The 12,538-nt window shown below is 39.7% G+C and overlaps 1 protein-coding gene across 19 annotated transcripts in view; it reads right to left on the reverse strand.

The window, feature by feature from the left end:
• Nucleotides 1-12,538, reverse strand: part of epb41l2 (erythrocyte membrane protein band 4.1 like 2) — a 51,540-nt gene that overhangs the window by 12,938 nt on the left and 26,064 nt on the right. For 9 of the 19 annotated variants that reach the window (XM_026193835.1, XM_026193841.1, XM_026193839.1 and 6 more), the window contains exons 8-17: nt 11,579-11,675; nt 11,278-11,402; nt 10,335-10,422; nt 8,539-8,691; nt 8,333-8,430; nt 7,761-7,933; nt 6,848-6,933; nt 2,935-2,985; nt 2,735-2,770; nt 1,942-2,001 (exon numbers count right to left, since the gene is read on the reverse strand). In XM_026193835.1, coding sequence (XP_026049620.1) covers nt 1,942-2,001; nt 2,735-2,770; nt 2,935-2,985; nt 6,848-6,933; nt 7,761-7,933; nt 8,333-8,430; nt 8,539-8,691; nt 10,335-10,422; nt 11,278-11,402; nt 11,579-11,675 — 967 coding nt within the window. The other 10 variants (XM_026193840.1, XM_026193834.1, XM_026193843.1 and 7 more) reach the window with 5 other exon arrangements.

Genomic DNA, 12,538 nt, shown 5'->3' on the forward strand with positions numbered 1-12,538 from the left:
GTCTGCCTCTCCCTTACCCTTTATTCCTATCTGACTGCTTACTTATTATTAGTTTATTTGTTTAGTTTAGTATTAGTTTTCACTTTTCCATTTGACTTTAATGTCATTAGTAATAGTTGTTTTGTTACACATCAGGTATCTTTTCCACCAGGTCTGCCTCCATCTGTTCCTCATCTCATTCACACAAGCATGGAGACATTTCATGAAATTGAGATAAATTAGACAAATTTTCTTAATGTACTGAGAAGGCTGCAGGATTTAATCCAACACAGAGACACTGGCACAACATACTGAGGAGAAAAATACTTGTTCAGTCTGCTCTAACCACGTTTAACATTTCAGCTAACACTGATTAGTGTGTAGACTACTCTAGTGCAACGGATCACTATCAGCCCCATGCTTCACACACAGGTTTTGTTGTTTTAGTATGTTATCACACCACAGATCACTTGACTTTTTGGCAGCCAATCACCAGAAAACAGGAAGAAAGCTCCTCATGTGTGTTAGGGAGGCTGGATTAGTCCGGTTAGACACAGCTGCCTGGCAATAATCAAACTTCTGACCAATCAAGAATCCAGAATACAACAAGATAAAATTTAAAAAACTGCAATCAACATGCACAGAGCATGCATTTAAGTCACCATTAGTCCAATTCACAGAGAAGCCATTGTGAACACTCAGTCAAGGAAATTTTCTGCAAGAGTCCATTTCTGCTGTACTGTTGTGCAGATACAAAACTGAGGTTTCTGACACAACTTCAACTAATTCCAAGGAGCAAGGAGAAGAATAAAGGTCTAAAGAGGCTGATGTTGCTGTTGTGCACATACGCAAATCTTTTTAGTGTTTAGTTGGGGATTATATCTGTCAGGAACACCCTTAATCTCATCTCTATCCCTCAGACAACATTGGCTACAAACATAACCATCACATAATACTTGGCTAGATTAATTCAAACTGTTGAGGACTACTGAGAATCAAATAACGGCTAAATGTTGTAAACAATCTCAGTAGTGCATTTAAAGCTCATTTTCTCATTGTGTTGTCCCAGGACTCAGTGACCAGACAAAAAATTAAATATTTGGCCATTACAACAGTAACATTACATTACAACAGCTAAGTGAGTGAAATAAAACAAAAAAATGTATTATGTAATACAAATGTTAAAAATATGTATTTATTTAAAAGTCTTTCTTCATGTGGCAAAGGTTTCCAACTCAAACATCATAAGGACCAAATATTTTATTAAGACTGAGTTAACTACCAACACAAAGTGTTGTTTCTAATGCAATATAATTTTTAACATTCCGACTAATATTACAGAAATTTAAAAGACCAAATCTGAAACTAACAACGAGAAAATGAAAGGACAAAAACTGCACAAAACTACAACTATTGTATGAAATGTGTGATCAGTCATGCGGTTTCTTGTAGCTTGTTTTAGCATCCACTGCTGACAGATAAAGAAAGCGAGCTCTTTTTTTGTAAAACAGAGACCCCACAAACTCAAGAGCTGTGGAAACTACATTATCAAGCTGAAAGATGCCAAATATCTGAGTTGAATTGGGACAAATTAGGTGATGACTTGTGAGTTTTTCCACATGTAGAAATGTTGATTGGGTTCTTGTTTAGGTGACATTTGTGTTTTATCACAAAAACAGTGAAATTTCCAAGTTGAGCTGTTCAAAGGAGCTGCCATGTGAATGAGGACAACTAGCACTGAAATGTTTTCAACTTTCCAAGATCATAACTGTTGATGTTGGACCTGAGTACAGAGTTGATTAACAAACATACACACACACAAACACATGCGGGCATGCACGCAGAGCCTGAGAGTGCGAGAGGGCAGCAGTCTTGTACAGTATAGTTGTAGATCTGATGGCGTCAGAATACACAGAAACATGTAGGTCTCATTATCAGCCATCGGACAATACCAGTACCAACCTCCAACATTAAATTACTGTGCCTCACATAAATATTGTCCCCATGCACTCTCAACGAACTCTGGAAGGCAGACATACAGCACACAATGAAAAAAATAATAATTAATTCAAAAGAAATTAATAAATGTATGGTGAAAATTCAGTGCACAAATAAAATAAAACAAAACTAACAGAATGAAAACAACAAAAAAAATTACATATAACCAAAAAAAAGTGAGATGTTGACACCAAAAATGTCCCAAATGTCTCGGGTGAACGTTGGATGATGGGTACAAGCACAAATGTTTTCATTTTGGTATTCCACATGAATGTCACAGTTGTTGATACTCGTACCCATGGTAAACATGCAAAATCCAAAGCAGTCAAAACACCAACAGATGTTCACACAAACCATCAAAACCACACTGCGCTTTCAGGAAAACTCAAAAATAACGAAAAGAACCTCAGGTGCAAACCAGAAACCAGACTGAAACTGTAAGCCACAGCAGAGCATCTGAAAGTGAAAACAGTTGGGTGAAAGTGCCCAGATCTATTTTTAAGAGTCAAACCCAATCTGGAATTCAAATGTAGAGCATGAGGTATAAATTTAAATTATTGCAACATGAGTCAATAACTTTTTTTTAAGGTTATAAAATTCCAGATTTGGTTCTTGTTTAAAAAAGAAACCCCAAACTACCTCCATAGATTCAAGTCAGGGCAACTTCACCCTGGGAAAAGAATAAACCCAACCAGTAAACCAACCCACACGGGCCACAGGCCAATGCACAACCAAATAACCAATAAGATGAATGAACCTGAGGGGGGCCAAGTTCACTGGATCCAGGTGAGTGCTGGTGAGGTAAAGTCGAGGAGACAATAAGGACAGGTTTGCTCCATTGCAACATAAAACCAATGTTGTAAACACTTCACACTAGTTCTTAGCTGCATAATGTCAATTTATTCTGATCTCTTTAATATTTGCAAAGCATGCTGGGTAAAGACAGGCCTTACAGACCTGGGAGGGCATGGCCTCTGCATCGCCAGGGCTTACGTCCACCACCGTAACCTTCAGTGTCGTAGTCATGGTGATGGTAGTCAGGACAAAATGAAGGAGGCAAGGGCACGAAGAAAGAAAAGAGTGAAATGGATGATGGGAAAAGCTATTTTCTTCCACAGCAACCTTTAGTGTTAGGGAGTACTGCTGGTCATGTGACCTTAGCACCAAACCCATTGGAACAGTAACAGGAAAGGATGCTGAGGTGGTCAAGATCTGGGGACAGAAGGTGCTACTAACTGCTTACAGTGTGTGTATACTTCTATCATATGACTGAAAGGCAGCCTTATATTTACAGCTTTACGTTTATACTTAGCTGCATAATGAGTTCAAAGTCCAAAATAGTGAAACTGTTAAAGGTTTACAGGATGGGTACTACAGAAACACTAGAAGAGTTTTGTCTAAAATGACTTGATCAGTGCAGAGAGGTAGAGGACAGAGTGCTGAACGTCAGGGATCAGGGCAGGTGTAACACTGTTTAGTCTTAATGTTTATTACATATTATACACAAACGCAATAAGCTGCAGGTGCTATAGGCATCTGGAGGCAACTGTATGTACAATTCTAACATGTGATCAACTATTAGTTACTCAGCATCACCCTTTCTATGCAGAACTACACAACTGAAAATAACTTTTAAAAATAATCGATACTGCCTTAAAAGTGCACTTATGTAATTTATATAATTACGTCACCACATCTGATTAGAGGGACATTAAGCAGTTTTATATTACACAGAGCAACCACAACAGAGCTCTACAATTAATAACCTCTAATTGCAACTACTCTGACAATGATCTGAACATCACTAATCATTACCATTGCCTTTTTTTTAGTCTCTCTGCTCTCCTCTCAATTTCTGTACATTATTTTAAACTCTTAATAAAGTGACCTTTTCTCTATATTGGCAATGTACATATTTGTCTCTGTGCTATACATTTTTAATGTCTTCTCACTGTTCTAACTCTTAATTTAATCTTATTCTACTCTGTTTCTTCAAACAATACACTGGGGTTTGCACGGTAAGGAATTAAGAGGTAGAAAAAAAAATATATCAGCTAGAGGAAGTGCTGGTGGGGGAAATGAACAAAAGGAGGTGACAGACATCATATGCATTCAAAAAGAGGTCAAACACAAAGTGAGGGAGTGGAATATGGACCAGGAGGTGTATACATGTTGCTTTTATGCAGCTGGATCACACATCTCTTGCATCCAGGTGGCCTCTGTATTAGTGCGGTGCCTGATGCGAGGAGGCGTGTGTGTTGGTGTGAGAGGAGAAGCCTGCCTGTTGAAAACAGAGCTCAACTGATTCTCAGACTGATCATCGGGCCCGTCATCGAGAAACACTGGCAAAGCGGTTTTTCTTTGACTGGAGACAACTTTCTCCAAGTAGCACAGGGTCAGACCGAGGGGTGTGGCTAAAATCAGGGCTAAGACTACAGACTGGCTTGCTGTCAGCATCACTGCCAGGAGGAAGACGACTAACAGGCAAGGCAGAAACAGAGGGGAGGGATTCAGGAGGTAGCGGTGTACAGATGCAATGAGGTTAGAGCAAGAGAAGGCAGGGAGAGAGCCGCAAGATGGAAAAGAAAAGGGGCGAGCAGGGAGAGAGGAGAGGGAAGCAATGGTTGAGAGTATTGATGGATGGAGAGAAGATATGTTGGGTAAACTCAATTGAGCTGGACGAGAACATAAAGCAGCAACTGTATTACTGATCTTTGGAGGAAGATGCTGGATAAGAAATGCTACCAAATGAGTCCATCTAAATGTCAAAATGTTAAGGATTTGATCTAATTTGGACATAATCATATTGGAGACTCTATAATTCCAGGCAGTGATGGTGCAAATATTTAATTTTGGAACCCACTTAAACATCATCATGAACAAAGCAGGAGAAAAAAGGTGCAGTTTCTTCATTAATCTTGAAAATGCACCTGTGGCCAGACACATGTTTCCATTTCCTGAAACGGAGAGGAAGCCAAACACAAAAGAAACGTATTTAACCACACCCTTCAGAGAGAACCAGCTTCGCCAGTTTAGCAGTCCAGCTGTTGCTCTGGTTTGAGCCTGGCAGCTCTCCACAGATTTCAAAATCTCTGAGGAGCATGTTTGGGAGGATGATGGGTTTTGTGCGAGCTGCTCAAGATCTGCTAACTGCTGATCAGTGAAGAAGGACAGGGTGTTTGAGGGGAGGGTCCACAGCGTGTGTGCCGAGTCCACGTCGTCGATACGATCTTCATCTTCGGAGATATCTGAAAGGACGTGGTCAAGCTCGGAGATGGAGTCGAGGGAGGGTGGGATGGATGAGAGTGAGGATGATGAGGAGAAGGAGAGGGGGAACATGAAGATTGACTGATGGAGAGGGAAGAATTAAAGGAAGACACAAGAGGAGAGGAAGAAAAAGCAGGAAATGAGAGAGGGCACAATATGACAAGAGAGCCAGAGAGTGGATAGATGGGTGAGATCAAACAACGGCGAATGCACACACCCGCAAAGTGAAGGAGCAAGCCATGAAGAAATGAAAATTAAATGACAAATCAAAATAATCGAGTGCAAAAATTAAAATTATTCAGATTTCATAAAATGGCAGCAACAAGTGGCAACATGCAAGAGAGGTGTGAGAACGGCAAAATAAAGAAATAAAATTTTTAAAAAGGGAGTGTGTGAAAGAAAAAAGAGAGAGGGAAAGAGACAAAACATTAGTCAGTGAACAACACGCCACAATCGCTTACAAGTGAACATAGCAGGGTAGAGCATAGGTGCAGAAAACAGTAGGCACAGGTGCTGGCAGAAAAAGTATCAACAGGGTGTGTCACCACTAAAAGGGCCAAGACAGGTGCCAAGTCCAGAGTGCTGGGATGTGAGCGAGGGTAAGGAGGAGACGGGAGGGAGTGAGGAAAGGGAGCTGGAACAGGAGGCATGCACAGCAGCACACAGCAGTAATCTGTGTATACTCATCTATTGTTCAGAGACGGGCTCAAGTTAGTAGTGAGCACTATGAATAAGAGGGACACAGCTCCTCAGTAGAGGACAGCAGTTAGGCCAATAGAGCAAAATGCTGGACTACTTGAAAAGCTGCTCTGTTAAGACTTGTTGTAGTTGATAAGAAAACCATTAAAAATATGAGACTGAAGACATGAGGCTTTCTTCGTTTTGTTGGTTTATGTACCTCTACCACTCCTGTATACATTCACATTTTGTGGAGGCAAATTAATAGCTGTCCTCTGGCCTTAGATAAGGTTGATATCGCAGTGTCTCAGTAGTCACTTATTCCTGATCACTAAATGGACAAAGAAAAATCTATTTGAATTTGTAGCTGTAGATTCCAGTGAAAACCGTTGAAAAAGGCCCAACTCTCGACTTTAATTGATCGAACCCACTTGCATATGAAATGAGTAGCGGGGGACATGTAGAGTAGAAATAACAGACTTTGTTCACCTGCCACGGTTAAGAAGTCATCGTCATCAGACACACATACAGAGTGGAGGAGACTCGCCACAAATTATCAACAGTGATGCGTAAATGGTTATGTTTACACATGATTAACTTCTAGTGTCACAGTTTTGCAAACCCGGAAAAGAAAATACACATATTCATCGTTTCACAGAAACATAAAGCAAGCAAACACTGCTATCTTACAACAGTAACAAGAAACAGCAGAAACTGTCTCTGGATTTATAGCTCTCAGTACATACTGTATTTCTATTTGATATAACAGACCGTTTCCATGGGACAACATAGACTCACTGGTATAAATTAAAAAAAAACCAAAAAAAAAAAAAAAAAAAAATAGAACTGAGCTACACACATTCTATTTTTATCTCGTATTTCTGTTCTTGTACCTGCAAATGCTACATCTGATTTATGAACACACCTTTGAGTCAGAGTGGAGCTCCAGGTGAGGCTCGCGTCCATTCTCAGCTGATTCTCTGCCAGCCTCAGTTATGCTGATCATTGGTGCTACGCGATCAGAAACAAAAGAAACGGCAATCACAGTTATTTACTTATTGAAAACTTGCATAACTATAACAAGTAAATAATTGCTAAAAAAATAAAATAATAAAAGCTTTATTAAAAAGCTTTCTTTTATTAAAAAAATTTAATAAAATCAAAAACGTGTAGTAGAGTAAATGCACCAAAATAAACTCAAGTATAAAACATCAAGTTGCAGTAGAATAATGTACCCAGCAGGGGGCGATATCAGCTAACAGTATAACCACATGTTAAACAGGGGTGCACAGTTGCATGAATTGGAATCTGGGAATCTTGAACCCCTCCATAACAAAGCAGAACAAAACAAATGTGTAGGCAAAGAAGGTAAAGCCAAAACCACATCACAGTTCTATAGACATAGAGAACACGCTGGTTTTATTACCGTTCTACATGAGATGATCTACTACAGTTATTTATAAATCTGATGTTAATGACAACTTTTGTGCTGACAAAATGCGAACAATTGGCGTTTTTCTCTTCACTCTGCTGTTCTGTTTTTTCATACTTTTGATCCACAGAACATTTATTCTTTTCAGCTCTTTCTTTCTCCCTCTCTGTCTCTCACTGTGTGACAGGAAACATATGCTCCAGCTATTTCCTGTATCTGGTCAGGCATCGAGCATTTACCATCAGTACAAACACAGACATGCACACGACCCTGCGCAATGCCTAAATCCATGACCCTACTTCCATCTGCCCCTCATTCCTTCCATCTGTCCATTCATTCGACGTAGTTCAGAATGAAGCTGAAATATCAAATATGCCTCACTTTCAGTTGCATTCATGTCTGTTACCTCCATCCAAACTGCGGCTGATGCGTTTTGAAGACGTGCGTTCAAAGCTGGGCGCCGGTCGGTCTATGAGGGAACTGGCCATGCGGGTTTGGGCCTGAGTTCGCCCGCTGTAACGAAACTTTGAGCCCAGAGTCAAAAAGCGGGCCTTGGTAGGAGGCTCTGGTGCATTTAACCTAGTGACAAAAAGAGAGATGGAGAGAGATGAGGTGGTACTGGAGAGAAACATGACTTTTAAAGCTTATTCAGATTAATTTATTTTGCAATGAAACACTGATCATCACATTTATAAGTCTATGGGTAAGGAAAGCAAAATGCTTCCAGGCAACTCCTCCTTGAACAGGATATGAAAGAAATACTCAGGCATCTCTACAAACACAACATACAAATGTGCACACACGCAAAGCAAACACGGGCATCAGGCTTATCTATATGGATGTTTCTGCTGTGTCTAAGGCAACAAATACGCACTTTGAGATACGCTTTCTTCACAGACTTCCTGGGAAGATGCACAGCTTTTTTTCAAGAAAAATAACACAAGTGACTCCAGAGGCAGTATGGATGCATCAGTCTACCTGAAGAAACTGTGATTCTCCACACAGACTTTCCACAGCCTTTTGGCAGCTCGGTGATTCTCGAGTTTGAATCCCACTGTACTCTCAAACTGCTCCGTCTATCAAGCACAATATCAGTGAGAAAAAAAACGTTTTCTTAACAGTAAAAAGGGCACATTGATAAAATAAATAGCTTAGGTAAACCTAATTCGTGTGTGCATACATACCTCTCCTGGTCTGATTTTAATGTAGAAGTTGTTCCTCTTGTATGAAATCTTGAGTATTTTGGGCCAAGCAAAGCGATTTATCCGAAGCCTGTCTTTATAGACTAAGAGTCCGTTGGCACACACACCAAGCATGATGTCCACACCCTCTGAATCCTGTGAGGATACAAATGTGCATAACATATATTAATTTGATTAATTATTTGTTGTAAACACCATCTATTTATCCAAGCCAGATCATACTGTGCATGGATTGATTAGACTGTTTAAGGTCACCATCACCACACACACAAACAGTGACACTCATTACAACTGTAACGCATTTGGCTGGCAGACTAACACACTGACAAAGCTTTTAAGGCTCCCAGACCATCTGCTAATGGTATTGATTACAGTAGTGAAGTAACACAGGAAAAATCTGTTGTACTAATGGAGAATGCAATATGCGGATAATGGACAGTTTTATCAGGACACATGCACACAAACATCACATGGCCTTGCCATGCTATTAGCTGCTCATCGATCTCTGACCTTGCGCTGCAGCTACATTCAAATATTTTGGCTGGTTACACTGACAGAGGGAATGTTAAAGAAAACTAGTAAAAGTTGCATTTCCTGCGAAAATGCAGTGTGAATGCCTTGTAGTGGAATCTGCTGAAAACAGCAGAAGTAAAACTATGTGCTGAAAGGAGGTGAAGAAACTGAAAATCATGCTGAGAACAGTTGAAGCAGAATTTTTTGCTGAAAAGAGGTGAAAAGCCATAAATTCTGCTGTAAAGGGGTGAAGAAGCTAAAATTTGTGCTGAAAAGAGGTGAAAAGGTTGAACTGTCTGCTGAAAGGAAATGTTGCCGTGAGCTGGGTGAACTCGGGCCTCCTGGTCTCAAGGCTGCTACTCATCTCACTGAGCCAAACTGGTTGTCAGGTAACTGAAAAGAGGTGAAAAAGCTGAAAATTGTGCTGAAAAGAGGTGAACTTGTTAAACTTTCTGCAAAAAGGAGATGAAAAAACTGAAAATTCCGCTGAAAAGAATAATTTGTAATGAAAAAAAAAAAGTTGAACAAGGTGGAATCGAATCAAATGCATCTCTCTTTAGTGTCCATCTTTTCCTTTTCGCAGCTAAAATAATGAATTCCCTGAAATACTATTACTCAGTGTGTGTTACATTTGTGCTTTTAAAATGTTTTGACATCCAGTATTTGAAACAGTTCCTTTGTGGGCCCTGGGGATTCTGAGACTTGTGCAACAAATTAATGGCACAGGACAGAAATAGATCAACTCCCTGAATTCCCACATCTTTGGTATGCCATAAAAAAAATAAATAAAAAAGGAAAAAAGATTTTCCGCATTTTAAAGGCTCTCTCTGCTTTTCTATCTTTGCCTTGGTTCTCTGTGTTGCAAAAAGTGGAGCATGCCCCTTTCAAGTATTTGTCCCCATCTCACTCTGGCCTTATTTCTGTTCTCCATTTATTTTCCCTTCTCAATCTCTCATCCTTCCTTTCTATCTATAAGACTCTCATTTTTCTGCCTATACTGCATAAAGACACACAAACATACTGAGACAAACATGAAAACATGCACGCAGTACACTGATGACCTGCTATCCCAGTGAGAAACACTGGCTGTTCCCATGGTAATGGCCTCCCCGAGTGTTTGCACAGCTGACACACACACACACACACACACACACACACACACACACACACACACACACACACACCCTCTCCCTACATCAAAGAATCTGCTCAGCCACAGATGTTGACAACAATGGAGAGGACAGGGTTCATTCATTTATTCATACCTTAGCGTGGTGCAGGTCCACGCCATACATGGACAGTTTCTTGGCACTTTCAAGAAACTGGGTGTCAGCCTGTGCTGGTGTCATTCCCCTGAAAAGCAAAGAAAAGGCTCAGTTAATTCAAAATGCTCATATTTCTATATAGTGATCATTTTCTGCTTAAATGGTATTATAGCAAGTTTTTTTTTTTTAATTCTAATTTTAACTTAAATGTACCGTTGTACCGTTTAAATGTACCGTTAAGGCTCAAATTGAACGTACAAACGTAGAAGTCTTTGTTCATGAAAATAGTCTCTTAATGCCTTCCAATAGCTACACTACAAAGTTCTTTATTGCGTATGTGAAATGTTTGAATATGAAAATCGGTTCTTATCCTTACCAGCCCTCCACTGTAGCAGTTCAGACACACTGAGCATAAATTTTACTCTAACATTGTAAAACAGGAAAAAAAAAAACACTACTTCAAACCACAAGATAATTTAATTTAAGCTGGAAATCTTTCTAATGAAGTAACAGTCAATCGTCTACAGGCTGCCTAAAAGTCAGCGTGTTGTGTTGGAATGGTAAAGTGCTTTGCGCATCTCTTTCTACTCTATTAAAAATGTTGTGATGTAATGAGGACAGATAACATGAGCCTACAATCTGACTATGTTATCAAACTTCTACTGCTGCTACTTACTCTTGTTAGGTTTAGATAACCCCTGTTTCTAATCAGCTGGTATAAGGTCTTATTTCGATTACCCTCAAGTGGATTATTATCACTTTTACATGACAGACACTGTAAAACTGCTCTACGCTACGCAACGGAAGCTCCCTTGTACAAATCGGTGTGATGTCCAGTTGTGCAAATATAAACAGGAAATTTTTTTTTTTTTTTTTTTTTAAAGCACAGCTGGAGACACATAAAACTCATATACAATACACTCAAAAGAACTTCCTAACTGACCTGTGGGACTTGTAGAGCTCAAGAATCTTCTCCTCCATTTCTTTGTTCTGATTTGGTGCGAAGGTCAACTGACTAATGAAGTCCAGAGGGCGAGGCTGGTCAGGTTCATAGTCGCCAATTTCTGCCTGTTAAAAAAAAAAAAAAAAGAAGAAGAACAAAAAAAGAAAAAGAACTTATGTACGAATTGGCTTTTTCCAAAAAAGACAGTTACGTATCCACCGGCTGCACATCACACACTTGTGCATGTAAACGCAGATAAATAAATACACAGCATCCAAGTACATAATTACACATGCTGTACCTGCAACGTGTATGAGCCCAGCAGAGCGTGAGTTACAAATGAGCAAGGCAGCCGTCCAGAAGCCACATCTTCACGGAGCTGCAGACACAAAAGGTACCTACAAAAGAAGAAAGGGGGCAAACAAGGACGGATTACAAGTTGAAACCAAGTCAAGTATAAACAAGAACAAAACTTGTTCAAAGCTTTTTCTTTAGTTTCCTTTGAAGTGGAAGCACTTCTATTGTTCACAATAAATATTAAAGACATCCGTGCTTCTTTTAAGCCTGAGAATAAGATCCTCTGGTATGGATTAAATTTCTTTGATGTTTGCACAACTGCTGTTATACTTATCTATCATAATGTTTATATTTGCAGTTACTGACTTGTCTAGCAGCCGTGTGGATTTAAACAGTGTAAGCTGTCCCCTGGATTAACCCTCTGGTCATGAATCCATTATCTAATGAAACGTCACTTCAAACAACCCAAAGACCCAAAGGTGTTATTCTGCCTATTGAAAATGTCTTTCAAAGTCACTTTAAGCAGGATGGACACTTGCTGACAGGGAGGCTTAAAGCTCAGTCATTGAGTTACACAGTTCCCTGTTAACTAGGTCAATATAATGTCCCAGGACAATACTGCATTTTTCCATTCTAATATGGCTAATTAGATAATTAATGAATAGAAAATAGGTATTGGATACAGTCTGTGGAAAATCCTGTGGAATACAACTAGTGGACTGCACTGATTAGCAATCTGACTGTTAAAACTTAACAGGAGCTCCTTATAAATTTGCAGACTTACAGAGCCGAAGAACATTTAGGACTTTTTTGCAGCAGGTCAACAGCAGTGTGAGTGTGTCCTTGTTTAGCCTTTAAGTGCAACCATCAGAGAAGCGGTCCGCTCCATTAGACACAAACCTCTGTCTAAATGCTGTGTGCTTGAAGCATGCCTCTGTGCGTGTGTGCCTATGTATAAATGCAA

This window comes from Astatotilapia calliptera, chromosome 15 (genome assembly GCF_900246225.1).
Source record: "Astatotilapia calliptera chromosome 15, fAstCal1.2, whole genome shotgun sequence".
Taxonomy (NCBI): domain Eukaryota; kingdom Metazoa; phylum Chordata; class Actinopteri; order Cichliformes; family Cichlidae; genus Astatotilapia; species Astatotilapia calliptera.